Raw genomic sequence first — 19,939 nt, 5'->3', positions numbered from 1 at the left:
GTGGTGGTTCCTTCAGCCTACACTAAACAAGCTAATTCTGACAGCTCAGTTGTGCAGAAATGTCAGATGGACAAGCCTACTATTTCTAGTTCTGATACAACCTACTTTTCCATATTCTGGCCAATGGTTCACCAGTATTTATTTTTGTTACAGATTTTGTTTTAATCTCCACAACTCCTGGCAATTAGCCACTGCCATTTAATTATCCTTTCTCAGTGACAAAGTCCCAGTGCAAGTTAAACTTGTGGTGGGGAAGGCGAATCCAAATAATACCTCCTAGATCAGAATTCTCAGGTATGAAGTAGAAGAGCTTTTTCTCTTTGGGCCACGCACAGAATCCGTAGTGAAACCGTAAAGTACATTATGGCAAAAGGAGAAGGGGTAGAAAGGAAAGCAGGTTCCAGCCTACAATAACTGGAGAGTAGGCTTCATAGTAGACACATCCATTTGCTTAAACCCCTCACATGACTGTCATCATCAACTGCTTAATCTAGATATGATGTGCTGTGACCTTCTGCCAGCGGTTTGGCCCTTGGGTGCCGTCGCTGCTTTGTGTCCATTGGAAGTGCAAAGGAAGCTGGGCAGTGGGAAATGGCTGTGGCTGAGCTGCTGTCGTTGCAGGAGCTAAATGTGCAACAAGTGGTGAAGTTGATGGGATGTAGGTGGGGTTATTTTCAGGTCAACATGTCTCCAAAATGACATGTTTGAGCTAGGTGGATCCATAATACTCCAAGCACCCTGGCTGATAGCTGGTGGTTGGATTTATATTTTCAAAAAAATTTGGATTACCTGGGCTTACATCATTCACGTGACTAGCCAGCTTCCAATCCCCATTTAGAATTGGTGTCCAGTATCTTTGAACTCCATTAGTGGCCATCCTAACCTACGAATCCAGTGGCAAGAAAGGCAGTCCAATAGCAGCATCCTCTCCCTAGCCAAAATGCCCACCGCAAGGCGCTAATCACTCAAACCCAGCTCCATTGGGTGGGACATGCCGCACATATGCCATACACCAGACTCCCAAAGCACTGCTCTATCCTGAACTCAGTCCTGGCAGGAGACTTCCAGGAGGAAACTTAGCTCAGGTTTTCCACTTGCTGGGTAACCTTATTAACCAGTGCTCACATTGCTGGCATCAGTGCTAGCTTTGTGTCAAGGTCCACTTGTATAAACACAAGCAGTGGTCGATGGTAGTTGCTGTCAGTTTTCAAACATAAAAGTAAATTTATTCAACGAGGAATTTTCGTTTATCCTGCTGTACTTTCTCTGTAGTGGATAAACAGAAATTCTGATGTAGATTTCTCAGTAGCTTAGTTCAGACACTGCGTAGATTAGACACTTTTGCCTGCTTAGTGTTCTGTGCGAGAATGTTGCACTGTTTTAGTAGCACCCTCTGGAAGTCCTCGATCCTTTGTTCTGTCAACTTGTGCTTAAGCTCTTCGATAAATTGGATTTTTTTCCTTATTCTTTCAGGGAATGTGTGCTGGAAAGGCCAACATTTGCTTTCCATCTCTGATTGCCCATGAGAAGATGAAGGTGAGCCACTTTCTTGAACCACTGCAGGCCATTTGGTGTAGGTACACACACAGTGCTGTTAGAAAGCGAGTTCCAGGTTTATGGCCCAGTGACAGTGAAGGGACGGCAATATAATTCCATGTCAGGATGGTGCCTGACTTGGAAGGGAACCTTCAGGTGGTGGTGTTCCCATGCGCCTGCTACCCTTGTCCTTCTAGATGGTGGAGGTCATGGGTTTGGAAAGTGCTGTCAAAGGAGGCTTGGTGAGTTGCTGCAGCGCATCTTGTAGGTGGTACATACTGCTATCACTTGCGCCAGTAGTGGAGGGAATGCCAATCATTTGGCCTACTTTGTAGAGGATTGAGCTTCTTGGGTGTTACTGGAGCTGCACACGTCCAGGTAAGTGAAGACTGTTCCATCACGCCTCTAACTTGTGCCTTGTAAATGGTGAACAGGCTTTGGGGAATCAGCAGGCGAATTCCTTGCCACAGAATTCCCAATCTCTGACCTACTCTTGTAGCCTGTGTTGATATGGCTGGTCTAGTTAATTTTCTGGTCAATGGTAACCCCTGGGATGTTGATGTTGAAGGATTCAGCAATAGGAACGCATTAAATATAAAGGGGGGATGGTTAGATTTTGCCTTGTTGCAGATGATGATCACCCACTTCTTCTGTGGCATCAATGTTACTTGCCACTTATCAGCCCTAGCATGAATGTTGTTCAGGTTTTGCTGCATTTGAACATGGGCACTTCACTATCTAAGGAGTTGTGAATGGTACTGAATACTGCAATCATCAACAGATATCCCCACTTCTGGCCTTATGTTATAAGGAAGGTAATTGATGAAACAGCTGAACATGATTGGCCCTAGGACACTACCCTGAGGATCTCCTGCAGCAAAGTCTGTGATCCTGTGAATGTCCTGAGACTGAGATAATTGGCCTCCAATAACCACAACCATGTTCCTTTCTGCTGGTTATGACTCCAGCCAGTGAAGAGCTTCCCCCTAATTCCCAATGACTTTAATTTTGCTGGGGTTCCTTGATGCCACACAGGGTCAAATGCTAACTTGATGTTAAGGACAGTCACTCTCATCTCACCTCCTTGAATTCATCTCTTTTGGACTTGTTTGGACATAAGGTATAATGAGGTCAGGAGTTGAGTGGCCCTGGCAGAACCCAAACTTAGCATCAGTGAACAGGTAATTACTGTGTGAGTGCCACCTGATAGCGCTATTGACAACACCTTCTATCACTTTGATGATCAGGAGTAGACTGATGAGGTGGTAACTGGCCAGATTGGATTTGTCTTGCTTTTTGTGGATAGGACTTACCTCATCAAGTAGTCCTGTATTTTGGCTTCACCGGGTTGGCACGCTTTCCTGCATTCCTCATTGAAATAGGGTTGATATATTGGCTTGATGATTATGTTAGAGTGGGGGAAATGCTGATCCACAAGGTTACAGATTGTGGTGGAATACAATTCCGTGACTGCTGATGACCCACAGTGCCTCATGGATGCCCAGTTTGAACTGCTAGATCTATTCTGAATCTCCCATTTAGCGTGGTGCCAATTCCACATAACACAATGGTAGGTGTCTTCAGTGTGAAGAAGGGACTTTGTCTCCACAAGGACTGTCCAGTGGTCACTACTACAATACTGTCATGGAGAGATGCATCTATGACCGGTAGATTGGTGAGTGTTATGAACAATGTATAATTTTAAGTTAAATTTAAATATATATTCGTGTGTTAAAAAGGTCAATTGGTTTCAGTTTCACTTAGGTTGTTTGTGAGTATTGATGCTTGGGAGTCTGGGTAGTTTCCTGGCTAAAAGATCAGGTATTTTGGGTGAGGGTTTCTAACCCCTGAAATTAAAGAGATGGGTTAAAAGTTTAGTGATTCTAGAGAAAAACTTTACTGTTGCCTAGCAACAGTGGTCAAGTGGCATAGACAGGAAAAAAGGTTCAGTCTCAGAAGCGCAGGAATTTTAAGCTCTCTGAGTAGGAAAGATTACAAGATAATTGGGGACAGTAGTTGACTCAGTATTCAGCTTAGCAGATGTGCTACAGGAAGACTGAGTTTAGGGGACTCATTGTTTGTTCTGCAGTTGAAGAAACAGAGTTTAGATTGTGGTTTTTGGGTGGCTCTGGAAGAGATATGAGTTGGGGAGAAGCATCAAGTAAATGCCCAGGAATCCCCTGGAAGAAAACTGTTTGCAACTGTGCAAGTCCTAAGCGAGAAGCCTTTGTGTCAAGCTAGAGGTAACTCTTCACTGGTTTATGTGTCTGTAAAGATATTGCTGGGGTAAAGAAATAGTGTGAATTTGAAGCGTCTCCTTGTGTTTGTATTGAGATCTTTACAACCTTTTTCAACTGATTAATAATGTTTTATTCTTTGATAAAAGTTCAGCAGCAGACTCCTGTGAATTTGTTCAGTAACTTTCCTCCATAGTTTCTAAACAAAAATAGTTAGGAGCTATCAACCCAGGTTTCACTCTGGGACCTGATTTGTTCAGTATAAAAATCAGCTGGGATTGTAACATAAGGGTGAGGTCAAGTAGATTTTTTCCTCTTGTTGGTTCCCTCACCACCTCCCGCAAGTCCAGTCTAGCAGCTATGTCCTTCAGAATCCTGCTAGTTTGGTCAGTAGTGGCGCTACTAAGCCACTTTTGGTGATGAGTATTGATGTAACCCCAGCCAAAGTACATTCTGTGCCCTTACTACCCCCAAGTGGTGTTCAACATGGCGGAGTACTGATTCATCAGTTGAGGGAGGACAGCAGAAGGCCTGCCCATGTTTGACCTGATAACTGAGACTTCATGGGGTCTGAAGTCAATATTGCATTTAGTCTCTCCAACGTAGAGGAAACCGCATTGGGAGCAACGAATGCAATAGACTAAGGCTAGACTGAGGGAAGTGCAAGTGAAATGCTGCTTCACTTGAAAGGAGTGTTTGGGCCCTTGGATGGTGAGGAGACGGGAAGTAAAGGGGCAGGTGTTGCACCTTCTGCGGTTGCATGGGAAGGTGCCATGGGAGGGGGTTGAGGTGTAGGGGATGATGGAGGAGTGGGCCAGGGTATCCCGGAGGGAATGATCCCTGCGGAATGTCGCCGGGGTGGGGGGTGGTGAAGGGAAGATAGTTTGGTGGTGGCATCATGCTGGAGTTGGTGGAAATGGCAGAGAATGATCCTTTGAATGTGGAGGCTGGTGGGGTGATAAGTGAGGACAAGGGGGAACCCTATCATGTTTCTGGGAGGGAGAGGAAGGTGTGAGGGCGGGTGTGAGATGGCCGGACACGGTTGAGGGCTCTGAGAGGCCAAACGCAGACTGGGTGACTGCTTTGCAGAACACTTTTGGTCTGTCTGCAAGCATTACCCAGACCTCTCTGTCACTTGCCATTTCAACACTCCACCCTGCTCTCATGCCCACATGTCCATCCTTGGCCTGCTGCATTGTTCCAGTGAAGCTCAACGCAAACTGGAAGAACAGCACCTCATCTTCCGACTAGGCACTTTACAGCCTTCTGGACTGAATATTGAGTTCAACAATTTTAGATCATGAACTCTCTCCTCCATCCCTTCCCCCTTTCCAATCCCCCCCCCTTTTTTTCCAATAATTTATATAGATTTTTGTTTCCCACCTATTTCCATTATTTTTAAATGTATTTCCATCCATTGTTTTATCTCTACCTTTTAGCCTTTTTTGATTCCTTCACCCCACCCCACCCCCACTAGGGCTATCTGTACCTTGCTTGTCCTGCTTTCTACCCTTAATTAGCACATTCCTTAGATAATATCACCACCTTCAACACCTCTTTGTCCTTTTGTCTGTGACATCTTTAGGATATCTCCACCTATCACTGGCCCTTTATCCAGCTCTACTTGTCCCACAGCCCCTTAAACCAGCTTATATTTCACCTCGTTTCTATTTTTGCTTAATTCTGTTGAAGGGTCATTCGGACTCGAAACGTTAACTGTGTTCTTCTCTGCAGATGCTGCCAGACCTGAGTTTTTCCAAGTATTTTTGTTTTGGATTTCCAGCATCCGCAGTTTTTTGCTTTTATATCAGATTTGACTGCAGTGATTTTTTTCTACAGGTTCTTTTTATTATATGCCTATTGATGCTACTTTTGTTTGCTTTTATTTACAAAAAAATTTTACATTGAGCTTGTCTCTGATTAATCTAATGATTTGCAAACCACTTCTGCATATATCTGGATAAATTAGGTCTGAACATTTACACAGTAAATCTTAAAACCATGCCAATTTTAAAAATAAATATAAAAATACTGCTATCATAGCCAGAAACTACCAATTCTATTATCACTTATATGTATTTAATTTATAAACTATTATAATTTTGGTAGCATATTGGACTACTCGATGAATGCGCTGTGTTGCCATTTTGTCATTGAGGTTTTATCAATGAAAAATGCTTTTCGATTCCACTGTTGTTTTTCTAGATATGCTTGTGCTATCTAACAACAAATTACTGACATGGAACATATTTTCCCACCAGTAGGTTGCAGTAATTTATTTCTGATGCCCTGTTAAAAATCAAAGATTCTAACCCAGATTTTTCTCAATCTCAGCCACTATCTCTGGAATGTTTTTCTCAATATTAATATCAATGAAATTCTCAGTCCCCTCTGGTGGTTCCAGAGTGTCAAACTGAGACTGTAACAAAGAAGGTGACATGTAATGTCCTTTTCTACTCTCCAGCCTCTTGGTAATCAATTCTATGGAGCCATGAAGATACACAAACAAGATTTCCTTGTTGCAGCCAAGTTGTGATCGTTCCTGATTCTGTTTTGAATCTGTGTTGACAGTACTCTGCACATCAGTCAGGAGTCTCCGATAGATTCTCTTCAGAGAAGAGCACGCAAGAATCATATTTACTCCAAATGATTTTTCCCTGTGGTTAACAAAAAAAATTAAAAGTTACGTTCATCATTAGGAACATGGTAGTATAAATCACAAATAACTTCAGAATTATTTGTAACTGTGTGGGAGATTTTTCACTAAAGTCTATATTTGCTCAGGCTTTACCATGCATTACAGAATTATTGTATATCAGTATCAAAATTATAGTAAGTTTCTGATCAGATTTAACACCAAATCCAATAACTAAATTTGCACCAAAAATTCAATTCCAAAATTTGGGTTAAATGTTGTGTAAAAATAAGTTGAAATTGGCCAAAAGCCATGTGAATTAAGCAACCATCAAGGTATATGGCAAACAAGTAAAGCAGCTGGCAAGAGGATGGACGTTTTGTGACTAAAATCAGAAGAAGGAAGCAGACGAAGATGGCAATGATGGCTGCTCACAATATGGTCTGCTCTACATTGAGGAGACCAAATGCAAATCACACAACCACTTTGCGGAACGTCTCCATTCAGCCTGCACGCATGACCATGAGCTTCTGGTCACCTGTCATTTTAATTCTCCACTTTATTTTCATGCTGACCTCTATGTCCTTGGCCTCCTGAGGTGTTCCAACAAAGCTCAATGTAAATTCAAGCAACAGCACCTCACCTTTCAATTAGGCACTCGACAGCCTTCCAGACTAAACATAGAGTTCAACAGTTTAAATAGTAATCTCTAATCTCATTTTGTTTTCTTCTTCTTTGCCGATTTTTACTCTATTTTCTCCTGTTTTTACTTTTAGGCAATTGTTTATTCTGCCATTCACACCTCCTCTACAGACACCTTTTTTAAAAAAACTTATCCCATTATTGCTCCCTTTGGCTCAGCACCACCAACTCTTTTATCATGTAATCTCGCCTTTGTTCTTTTTCCACCCTCACCACCACACCTGCTCTCTCCCCACCACTTGCTTACAACGTATTATATTTCTATCTTTTCCCAATTCCAATGAAAGGTTATTGACCTGAAACATTAATACTGTTTTTCTCTCTCCACAGATGCAGCCTGACTGCTGTGTATTTCCAGAATTTTATATTTTTATATTAGCCTGCTATCTGGTTAACTGTTGGGTGGAACAAGTCAGGAAAATTTAAAAGATGTCCTGCAATTAACTTCTGCAGGTTGCTCAGGAAACCCTAATTTTCTGTTTTCCTATCTGAAAATCCAACCCCATGTAATTCAGGGCTGTGGTGTGGAAAAGTTTTAAAATGTGTGGATTCAAGCACCATTATAATTATCAATTGCATTTTCTAAACCTGTACTGAATAATGGAATTCCTTGAAACATTTTGTTAATTCCAATGTATCAATGTCAGAAATTTGAGATTGAAAACAATTTTGAATCAGTTAATTCCAACTGCATGGAAACTCAAATGCACTTATTAAACAGCTGCTTGTGATTCACTGAAATTTGGTCATTGTGATTTGTTTAAGTCTGTTCATTACTTGGTTTTATCAGACTAAAGCCAATATTATTACTTGATATTGCACATCTGATCTGATACATAAGATGAAATTGTATTATTTTTAGTAATGTTTGCTTTATTTCCATCACTACAGTTGATAAAAGTCTATCATGATGATTGATAAAAGATGCATTTAATTTCAGTTTACCTCATTATTATTTCTTGCAAAGTGCACAACCAGGGGATTCTGTCCTATGAGGAACAAAAACAGATGTCTTATGAAACTGGAAGGAGAGTAGAAGTCTTCTATATATAATCTTCCTTTATTTCTCCAACCTACTCCTTTCTAAAAATATTATTTTCTCTCCTTAAGTTTCCATGTAGTGTGCCCAAGTTCAAAATGGAATAATGATCAGGTGACATGGGCCTCCCATAATGTCACTATAATTGGAGGCTGGAAGATGCACAGAGGCCTCCCAAGTCAATTCATTCTTGAAATTTTCCTACCACTCACACTGTCGTCCTCTGACAGCCAGCTGAGATTTTGAAAACCAAGGTGCACCTCAGCACTGTGCCACAATTATGGCAACACTCAAGAAGAGACTTATAAATAAAAGAAGCCTTGTTACATCCAGCTGTTTACATTAATTATTAATTCTGCACAAAGTGCACATTCTAATATTTCACTGTAATAAAGCTTTTATATCTCACACATTAAATAAGTCAATGAATTATTATTCCCAATTCTGTTTCACCAAGCAAAGTTATTCTAAATCATCACATTTAAATTGGGGTCCCCAAACCCGGCTATCTCCATGAACGGATGTCAGGGTTCAGTTAACAGATTTGTGTACTTTAATATATTAATTTACTAACAAAATTATTTTTATTGTATAATATCATTTTCTTAAACAATGGTACTAAGTTTCTTTGCATAACTAACACTGCCTTTCCACACTTAGGAGAGGCTTCCTTAGGAATGCTGGTATTGACTGGGGTCTCCAGGGTTATAGCAATACTAGCACAGAGATTCCACCAGCAGAAAACTGTTTGAAAACCAATGCTTTAAATAAGGTTAAACAACAATATCAAACACACACAAGATTTCCCTTGATTTACAATTTCCACCTCAAGTTTATATTGGATGTTAGGAAATTTTTGGGGTTAGGTATGGGTGGGGTGAGATATGAAAATCCTAAAAATCTCAAACCTGACCCAAATCTTCCCATTTCTGGTTCTAGCAGAGGCAACACAGGCTGTAGGCAACCAACCTACTTGCAGAAGGTGGACTAGGCACTTAAGTATTAGAATGAGGCTATATGTCACAGTTTATTCCTGGCCAGCCAGGTTTTTCAGGCCTCAGGAACTCTGGCAGCCAAAGGGAGGTGAGAACTGCTTTCTGGAAGGTCCAAGTGCTTGTGGTCCAAGAGGAACAGGAGCACTTCTTTTCAGCCCACCAAGTTTGCCTGCTTCCCTATCTACCATCAGACCATTCCCCCTACTCTCAGGTTTGCCACCCATCCTTGGAATCAGAGATCACCACAATTCCAACCTGAACACTGACCCAACTTCAGGGTCCCAGCTACTCTTGGCCTTCGGCCTCCTCTGGAGATGCCCTGTCCAACAAGGTTCAAGCCTGTTAATCATCTCCTAAAATGTTCCCCAAACCTGCCCCAGTCAAGATCAGAGCCATTCTGTGTCCTGTGCGTAACAATATGTTTTTGTTTTGATAAATGCACTCAGAATTTCACTATAGTGGAATCTCTTACTCATTTGAGAAGACAACATTTGGAATCAAAATGTATCAACATTGAACTGAGGTGTGCACTGAGTTTGCACTCTTGCTTTCAAATCTTAAACTTAAAAGCTGGAAAAAAGTAAACAGGAAGGACCTGCAGCCAAATTAAAATCCCATCCAATAAGGGCAGTAACTCTTATTAGTGCAGCTTCTTGGGAAACCTTTTGACAAAATATAGGAAATAAACTACATATATATTATATACACATTTATGAATACTTTTTCATTTTGTCAAGTTAAAAACATAACTGTGCTAACTGCAGTATTTCTAACAGTGTGAATTAGTGATTGGATAGGGGTAGTTAAAATACCTGATCATCCAGCGGTATTCCTTTAACCATTTTTTCTTTGTTTTCTTTAGAATGGTAGTCGTCAGCATCATAGAAATTCCATCCCAACTATTAAAATTTAAAAAAAACTTCAGGATACTCATTGTTATTCATTTTATTTTATCTATTGCAAGATAGGATAGTCCAGTTATAGATCTTTCCATGAATGCTGTCAATATTCCACTTCATCTAACCGTAGCGGTGGTAGAGAAGTCACCTGGATTTGTTTATTCCCTATCACGTAACTTGTAGAGATCAGTAAAACTCAACATTCAAGAGAAATAAGATTTTGGTTTCAAAATAGGAATTTGAATTTGGGAAAGGCATGCGAGCGCCCATTTTTTGCGTTGTAGTTAATGTTCTGACTTTGAATATACAAATATGGTAACCAAATTATTGTAGAATCTGAATAGATGCTTGATTTTTCTACTAATCAGAAATTCTAGTGAAACACTTGATTGGGGGTGTGAAGTTATCTGTTTAGCCTGTTGGTATATTGATATCAGTCTATAAATGTTGCCAAAATGCAAATTGAAGTGCAACTGTTATGTGCACTTTCATTTTCAGAAGGCCATGCAGGTGATGAATTTACTTTGAGTACACATTAGTCAGGTTAGGCTAACGACCTGTTCACATTAAAAAAAAGTGTTCATTATGGAAACAACCCAATATATGATCTGCTTGATATAGAAGCAGTGGAAGAAATGCTGTAAAACACATAACAGAAGACATAGCAAATAAAAAGAAAAAGCATCCTGGATTGGGAAAAGGATATCTTGTCTCACTGTGCAGAAGTGTGAACTGGACAACAGGTGCTTTTCCACAGGGAGGGAAAACTGAAGGGGATGCCTCTCAATAACATATCTGCACAGGACTAGCAGATGCATGCCATGGGTAAGGGGGCAAAAATATTAAGAGCTAATACTCCACCCAAATTAATTATGCTCATGTTTGTATTTGGGGATATCTTTGAAAGCAAAAAAACCTTGAAGTATTGCTCTTCTCTCCGACAGGATTTCCACCTCTCTTTTGCCCTGTTCAACTTCATTGCTTTCCATTTCTCTCCTGGTGTTTTAGAATTGACAAGGTATTTACTAAAACTCACACCATTAGCACATTTCTTAGCTAATATCACCACCATTAACACTTCTTTGTCCTTTTGTCTATGACATCTTTTGGCAATCTCCACCTATCACTGGCCCTCTATCCAGCTCTACCTGTCCCACCCCCCACCCCCTTAAACCAGCTTATATTTCACCTCTTTTCTATTTTTCCTTAGTTCTGTTGAAGAGTCATATGGATTCGAAATGTTAACTGTGTTCCTCTCCGCAGATGCTGTCAGATCTGCTGAGTTTTTCCAGGTATTTTTATTTTTGTTCTGCTCTTTATGTATTGTCTCGCTGAGTAGGTCAAAGAAACTCACTAGGTGAAGAATGTGTTTGAATAACCAGCCATTCGTGGCTGTTATCAAGTTACTGTAGGCATTAGCAAATGCCAACAAGGTCTAGCAGTAATACTGGGAAGTATGAATTACAAAAAGGTGTTGCAAACTATAACATTTTGAGAAGTTTCCCTTGGTTCATCAGGTGCTGTCCCGGGCATACTTGAATAAAGGTGTTTTTATTTACTTGAACCTCACAGAACAGGTTACTTTGCTCATTCATTTCTCTAAAACAAGTTACATTGCTTGTTTATTAAGAAATTACATATAAAGTAAGAATAACAATAAAAAGAACATTACCCTATCACAGAGATCTAATTTTAATTAAAATGTGTATTAAAAACCATTCCAATGCATTAAAATAATCAGTCAGTGAATCTCACGAGTGCATATCCTCATCCATACATCAAACTCGTGTTAAAAGTTCTTACAGAGAAGGGCACAAAAATTCAAGAATTGATTTGTCCTGTATCTGAGGGATTGTAGCCTTTACCCTGAATGCATCCAACAGTAATACCAAGACAAGGAGTAATTCTCATTGTTTAACTTGGGTTTCACATTGCGTATATTGCCATATTTTATCCTTGTACAGGATTGAGGTAATAGAACTACATAAGATGTAACTTGACTCATTGGGGTCATTTTTTCTGGTCCCACATCCTGACACTGGATACCTGAAATACACTGCATCTGCCAAAGCTTGAACTGCACTTTATTTTCGTGGACTCGATTGGTCACCCAGCCCCCACAACCCCCAGCACCAGCTGTGCCCTAAGGCAGGTATAACAATTCTCATTGCCTATGTACCCTGATGTTCTGGGCTGTTTGTGGGATCAGTTAAAACAGTTCATGCAATGAGTTAAAACAGCTTTCTGCTGAACTTAGGATGTACTGTGAAGCAGGCCTATATATCCCCACAGCTCATGCTTAATGTTCTGGGAGGTGTTAAACTGGTCACTATATTTATAGTAATAAGGTTATGGAAGAGCTTAAGTGGGCCTTATAACCATGGCAATCGAATGATGAGTGGATATTGAGAGCACCTAGGTGAAAGGTAGAATTAGCATAAGGGTCGTGAATGAACCACAATATGTTGCACTCATGCTGGATTGTGCGGGGTAATGTGCCTGAAATCTCACATTGAAATGAGTTCATTAAACACGCATGTACTCATACTGGGTCATATAGTTGATATCCCATTGAAGACCTGATTCTGGGGTTGTTACAATGCTACATGTGTACTCTGGCATTTAAAGTAATGAAACAAATTCGAACAAGAATGCAGTCCCAACATCTAGCATGACCTTATATTGGGAATCAGGGATGCAAGGAAGAGATAACCTACTGCCCAGCTGTTGCGGAACAGCAGCAGGTCTGTGCCCAGAAACGTCCTCCAAATTAAAAAAAATGGTCGACTTACAATTGGGAGCCTGTGTTTGGCTTATTGCAACAGGGATAAGTGTGGCTAATGACTAAAAGGTCTGAATTTTTTTTGTGATAAGGAATCATAGTAATTATAGCACTTTTTATGATCTGTAGTGACATGCAAATGCTTCTAGGCCACTTCAACTAGGTGAACTTATTAGACTGCAAGTGGTTTGGAACATTAGTTTTTTTTTCCCTTATGTTTACCTTCTTTTATCATGCAGACTATGAACCAATGAATTTGCATCAAATTACCAAAGTGAACTCAGCATTTCAGTATTCAATGCAGTTAGTGCATGTAATATAGGATGAAGTCCATACTAACAACAGGACATGACCTTGCTGGATTATGTAGATTCGAAACAAAGCAAAGGACTTTGGCACTGCTTCACAAACTATTTTCCAATGTGACCACATTTTAACTCTCCATCACATTCTCAAGGGCGATTGACGTTCACACCTCATGTAGGTATAAAACTCTTAAAAATTAACATGACTCCAGAAGCCAGCAAAAATACAACAGCATTAAAAGGAGCAAAGTTAACATTCAGAATATATTTAAAGATAATAAAAAGGTGTTTTCAAAGCACTTTGTAAAAATATTATTTTTTATACTCATGTAGGTTTCAGCCAAGCTCTCCAGGTTCCCATCTCCCCCGACCATACACAAATCCTGTTTCCAACATCCTTCCCCTACACACACACACACTCAGCAACCGCTTCCCCTTCAGTCCCCTCTCCCCTCACTCACTCACTCAGCGGCCACTCTTCCCAAAGCTCCTCCCCCAACATACACACACACAGACTCCTCTCCCCGAAGCCCTCCCCCCACCCAACAATCCTTAACAGCCACCCCTTACCAAACTCCCTCCCTCCCCACACTCACAGCAGCAGCTTGTCTCCCCAACCCCTCTCCTCCACTTACTCAGCAGTCCCTCTTCCCAACCCCTCTGTCTGATGAGCACAGCCAAGACCCAGACTTGCTGCTCCCGCTGCCCTGGCCTGTGAAACTCAAGAGACTCGGACTCCGTTGTTCCTTCTCCCCCCTGCCTGCTGAAACCCACAGCGCCACCAAGTAGCCTGCAGCAGAGTGCGGCTTCTCAGTGGGATGAGTGGCTGCTCCCCCAAGCCTATTCCTGGCAAAAATTATTGACAGAGATTTTCCAGACTTTGAGACTCTCTCCTCCCAGCTTTGGTCATATTAGAGGTTGTGGCAGTCGAGAGGAGGCAGAGGTTAGAGAAGAAAATTAAAAAGGCAGGATTCCATTTCTAAATGTCAGAATTCCACCAAATGGAAATTTTGCATTCCTGTGCCACCTTCCCCTCAGACATGTATCTGCGTCAATTCTACCACCATCTTTGTGGATCACTCCTCAACCACAAGAAAAAGACATTGAATTCTGCACCCATTTCTAGAAAGTGTCTTTTAACAACTTCTCAGGATAAAAAGGAGAGTTATCTAGTAGTTCTAGCCTTCAAACTGCTTTAGCAATTGGACTATCGCTAATGCAGCTCTTCATCTTCAGAAGCTACAAATACTTATTCTTTGGGCCTTCCACCTTCAAGACTCACTACAATCTTATACTCATTCATTCCTTCAAGCTTTTTAAAATTGTGGAGCCATTACATTCCTTGTGCTTTTCTTAGTACAATCCTCAAGCATTTTAAATCCAAGCTTCGTGTAACCTAATCACTCAATTTTAATTTACTGCATCATTTCATTTCAATGTTGATGGTATCCCATACTATAATTCCCTGTCCTTCACATAGGCTTCTCAACTTTGCAAAACTCTTATTATTGCAGAGATTTACCAATAGAATGTTCACTTTTACAGAGCTGGACCAATCTTACAATTTCTTCTATCTCTGCAGCAATAGACAGCTCAAAGATTAACAAAGTTGCTCATTGAAAAAAGTCAAAATTGAGTTGAGGCAAAAGCTTTGACAGTAAATGGAATGAAAAATGTTATCTTATTTCTTAATAATTGTTAGACAGGTACCTTATTTGCAAGACATGAACCCACAGTGGTCCTAGGAAAGAAAGAGTATAATGATGAAGTAAGTCTATTGTTCAAAGGTCTGTTAGTGTATATTTGAATGAATCTTTATAACACTTTTTTAATGTCAACATACAAGTGACTTGTACAACGTGGAGGGATTTTTAAAGTTACAAAATTTTCAACAAAGAGTGAGGCATTCGCACAATATACTGAAACACAAACGTACTGCAATACAACCTAGGATGGTGAGTTTCCAAACCGATCCTTGTGATGGGAAACATGAAGCCTGATTTTTCCCCACAAAAAAATGGGTAGACCAGCTGGAAAGTCACTATGGCTGATGCATTGTGCATTAAAAAAGGAAATCCTCTCAAACAAAATAAGCAGCAAAAATTCTCATTCAAAATTTTTTTCTGAAACTGCAATTGTGAGTCACTTTTCACATCCATGCTCGCATGCTATGCACCATCCCAGACCTCTACAAAATTTGCACTTCTAGCAGCCACAAATAATGCCAAAATGTGAAGCAGTAAAGGATGCATCAATGTAAACATTTCCTTTAAGAATTCAGTCATTGTGTACATTTGATTAATTAAGTAATAGACTACTCACTACTTCCCTTTTTGACATTCAGAATATTTGTTATCCTTTGATGTAAATGACATTGAAGAATCAGACTGACCAGATTTGTTTGATTTTCAGCATTTGCAGTTTTTTGTGTTTGTACTGTTTTATTACTTCTTATTTTTTTAAAAAAATGCAAATCTCATGTTTTGAAAACTTAAATAGTATACCACCTTCTTGCAAAGCGCAGCAACAAATTATTTAAAAAGGAAGAATCCAAGCTAACTGCCTTTTATACAAAGTATTAGAGTATCATTTTTCACTTTGCTATTGTAACTCTGCTGTGGAGATAATGCCATATTGTACTTATTTGCAAACTTAGAGTTCTGCAAGTATTTTGGATTTGAAATAGCCAAATCAGCCAAGTCATGATTTTACTTCCAACATAACATACTTTAAGAATTTACAGTCTGCTTTTTGAGGCACCCAACATTACAGCTGACATGCCCACCAATCACTGCACAAGCAGTGTTGCCTGCAAGTTTGTCAAAAAATAAGACCCGCTGACCTACACTGGCTCTTGCTCAAGCAATCTCTTGATTTTAACATTCTCATCCTTGTTTTTAAATTCCTCCATTGCCTCACCCCCGCCCATCTATGTAATCTCCTCCAGCCTCACAACCCTCCAAGATATCTGCACTCCTCTAATTCTGGCCTTTCGTGTATCCTCACTTTTAATCACTCCACCATTGGTAGCTATGCCTTCAGTTGCCTAGACCCCAAGCTCTAAAATATCATCTGTCTTGCGACCTTGCTTTCCTCCTTTAAGTTACTCCTTAAAAACCTTCTTCCTTGAACAAGCTTTTGGTCATCTGGCCTAAAAACTCCTTACATGCTTGTTGTAGTACTTTGTTTTTATAGTCCTCCTGTGAAACACTTTGGGATGTTTTATTAGGTTAAAGGAACAATATAAATATAAGTTTTTACTGTAGCACTCCTGTGAGATTTGACTTACATGATGTGTAATTTCTAAAAACTATTCATATTTTAAAAATGTCACTAACAAAGGGCATTGAATAGACTAAAAACCAGCTCTCTAACCATTCAAATTACTGTGCCAAAAATCTAGTCTTAAGTGAGTTACATGCACAAGTGAACAATACAGGTTTACTTCATAACTTGCATAAATAATAACAACCCTTTTATAATGTTCTTTTTATCCTGCACGTGCATTCTGGTTTTATTTTAGTATGTTTAAAATTTGACAAATTCACTTTTAAGGAACATGGAGTTGATTTAATATATTTTTTTCCACACAGAACTCTGGATTAGGGTACAGGTGCAGTGATGGTAAGTTATCAAGATGTATCATTTAGTGCGTTCATGAAAGGTATGACTGGCTCCTGTTACCTTGTAGGGGCTTTAAATATTTTTCTGTAAATTTGAAAATCTCTGATCCATTCTAAACCATAACACATCTTTCTTTCAAGAACTTCGAGTGATTTCTGATTCCGAGTCATTTTAAGTTGCTGCAGACCTTCAAATCTTACAGTAATGCACAAGTTTCTACAACACAGTGGCAACTTCCCAGGAAGCAGCAATCCTGATACTGGGAGCTCATGTGCAATTTCAGCAGGCACAAATCTCACTGCCATTTTCCATAATTGGGCTTTCACCAAGTGAAAAAAATCAGGGCACGGTTCACTATCATGTTTATACAGATCCCATTAAAAAATGAATGCAATACATTTTCTTAATCACACTCTAGATAGTGACTGCTGTATCTGTTGTCCCCTAAGGTGGCTAACTAACGTCACCACCTGACTAGTTTTGAACCATTCAGTAGTGTTGAATGAGGGCATCCAGTAATAATGAAAATAAAGTTTCTAACTTTAACCAGTCCTATTCCCCAAGTCTAACTCTAACCAGTATCCACAAACTCGAAATATAAACAGTTGTTTCTATAGTGATTCGGATGCAGGTCGGCCACATCCCCAATGATACCGGGGTCCAGCAGGATCTATGGGGAGAACAGAAGCTAGTTTGGGATCATTGACGTGAGACATTATCTTGTTCTCGCTCTCTGCAGCTCCTGCCTGATGTGCTGTGTTTCCACCATTTTCTGTTTCAGTTTTAGAAGTGTCCATGCCAAGACAATCAGTTGCAAGGCCTCTTCTGTCTCTGCCTAGTGCTGCCCAACCCACCCCTCACCATTTCATCCCTCTCACCACTATCACTCATCCCTGTCCGGACCTTCCCCACATCTCCAATTGGGGATAACCCCCTCCCTATCCCCACAACCCTCCTCCCTGATCCCTCATCCCCTCACTGACCCCTCATCCCCTTCTACCTTCTCACTGACCCCTCATCCCCTCCCGGACCCCTCATTCCCTTCTACCCCCTCCCAGACCCCTCATCCCCTTCTACCCCCTACCTGGCCCCTCATTCCCTTCTAACCCCTCCCTGGCCCTCATTCCCTTCTAACCCCTCATTTCCTTCTAACCCCTCATTCCCTTCTACCCCCTCCCTGACCCCTCATCCCCTTCTACCCCCTCCCTGAACCCTCATCCCCTTCTAACCCCTCCCTGATCCCTCATCCCCTACACCCTCCCAGACCCCTCATCCCCTTCTACCCCCTCCCTGACCCCTCATTCCCTTCTTCCCCCTCCCTGACCCCTCATTCCCTTCTACCCCACCCCCGACCCCTCATTCCCTTCTACCCCCTCCCTGACCCCTCATTCCCTTCTACTTCCTCCCTGACCCCTCATTCCCTTCTACTTCCTCCCTGACCCCTCATTCCCTTCTACTTCCTCCCTGACCCCTCATTCCCTTCTACTTCCTCCCTGACCCCTCATTCCCTTCTACTTCCTCCCTGACCCCTCATCCCCTTCTACCCCCTCCCTGACCCCTCATCCCCTTGTACCCTCTCCCTGACACCTCATCCCCTTCTACCCCCTCCCTGATCCCTCATCCCCTTCTACCCCCTCCCAGACCCCTCATCCCCTTCTACCCCCTCCCAGACCCCTCATCCCCTTCTAACCCCTCCCAGACCCCTCATCCCCTTCTACCCCCTCCCAGACCCCTCATCCCCTTCTACCCCCTCCCAGACCCCTCATCCCCTTCCACCCCCTCATCCCCTTCCACCCCCTCATTCCCTTCCACCCCCTCATTCCCTTCCACCCCCTCATTCCCTTGTACCCCCTCCCTGACCCCATACCCTTGTACCCTCTCCCTGACCCCTCATCCCCTTCTACCCCCTCCCTGACCCCTCATCCCCTTGTACCCTCTCCCTGACCCCATCCCCTTCTATTCCCTCCCTGGCCCCTCATTCCCTTCTACCCCCTCCCTGACCCCACCATTCCCTCTTTCACTCCCTCCTTCCCTTGACCTACCTCAACCTTCCACCCTCCCCAGCAGTTCCCCCTCCTTCCTGACCCTCCCATTTCCCCTTCCCCTTCCCCGGTGAAGGAGTGCACCCGGGGCCCAGTATTTGGTGCAAGGCCGGCCCGGGGCCCAGCGTTTGGTGCAAGGCCGGCCCGGGGCCCAGCGTTTGGTGCAAGGCCGGCCCGGGGCCCAGTGGCTGGTGCACGGCCGGCCCGGGTCCAGTGGCTGGTGCAAGGCCGGCCCGGGGCCCAGTGGCTGGTGCACGGCCGGCCCGGGTCCAGTGGCTGGTGCAAGGCCGGCCCGGGGCCCAGTTGCTGGTGCACCGCCGGCCCGGGGCCCGCAGATTGACTAATGGCGACGGGACTCACTTTCCGCTGCCGCTGACCCCCATCAGGATCAGGATCATCTCCCGGGTCCTTCCGCCCGCCGACACACAAATATCGCGAGATCTCCTGCTCCAAGGTGCATGTCTTAGCTTCTCGCTGTATTCTCCAGGGAGAGCTGGCATTTCTCAGCAGCACTGCACCTTGACAGCTTTTTATCAACAAGCAGACTTTTACAGCATGCCAGCAATATCTTGCATTACAGGGAATATTAAATCCCAGCTCAATCAATAAATTTGCATTCACAGAGATAAAAGCAGAGAACTGCGGGTGCTGGAAATGCAAAACAAAAACAAAAACAGAAATACCTGGAAAATCTCAGCAGGTCTGGCAGCATCGGCGGAGAGGAATACAGTTAACGTTTCGAGTCCTCATGACCCTTCAACAGAACTAAGTAACAATAGGAAAGGGGTGATATATAAGCTGGTTTAAGGAGGGGTGGGGTGGGGTGTTGGGACGAAGAGGTGTTGAAGGTGGTGATATTATCTAAGGAATGTGCTAACTAAGGGTAGAAAGCACGACAAGCAAGGTACAGATAGCCCTCGTGGGGGTGGGGTGAAGGAATACTAAAAAGGCTAAAAGGTGGAGATAAAACAATGAAAAATTGTTTTAAAAATAATGGAAATAGGTTGGAAAAGAAAAATCTATATAAATAATTGGAAAAAAACAAAAAGGAGGGGAAAGAAACAGAAAGTGGGTGCGGATGGAGGAGAGAGTTCATGATCTAAAATTGTTGAACTCAATATTCAGTCTGGAAGGCTGTAAAGT

General features: G+C 42.0%; 1 protein-coding gene across 2 annotated transcripts; it reads right to left on the bottom strand.

Moving 5' to 3' along the window:
- Positions 1-5,599: 5,599 nt before the first annotated feature.
- On the bottom strand, positions 5,600-19,269 carry LOC121277506 (probable gluconokinase). 2 transcript variants are annotated; one of them, XM_041187075.1, is made up of 5 exons: positions 19,157-19,269; positions 14,841-14,871; positions 9,957-10,043; positions 8,056-8,099; positions 5,600-6,430 (listed from the first exon to the last, which is right to left on the bottom strand). In XM_041187075.1, exons 1-5 carry the CDS (start codon positions 19,192-19,194, stop codon positions 6,082-6,084), a joined length of 549 nt encoding a protein of 182 aa, XP_041043009.1. In that variant the 5' UTR covers positions 19,195-19,269; the 3' UTR covers positions 5,600-6,081. The 2 variants fall into 2 exon arrangements, with proteins under 2 accessions (XP_041043009.1, XP_041043008.1); XM_041187074.1 differs by lacking the exon at positions 19,157-19,269 and adding an exon at positions 16,815-17,372.
- Between the last annotated feature and the right edge of the window lie 670 nt (positions 19,270-19,939).

This window comes from Carcharodon carcharias, chromosome 4, assembly GCF_017639515.1.
Source record: "Carcharodon carcharias isolate sCarCar2 chromosome 4, sCarCar2.pri, whole genome shotgun sequence".
NCBI classification, from domain to species: Eukaryota; Metazoa; Chordata; class Chondrichthyes; order Lamniformes; family Lamnidae; genus Carcharodon; species Carcharodon carcharias.
Note: the sequence above shows the minus strand (reverse complement) of the source record. Positions and strands in the feature narration are given on the sequence as shown.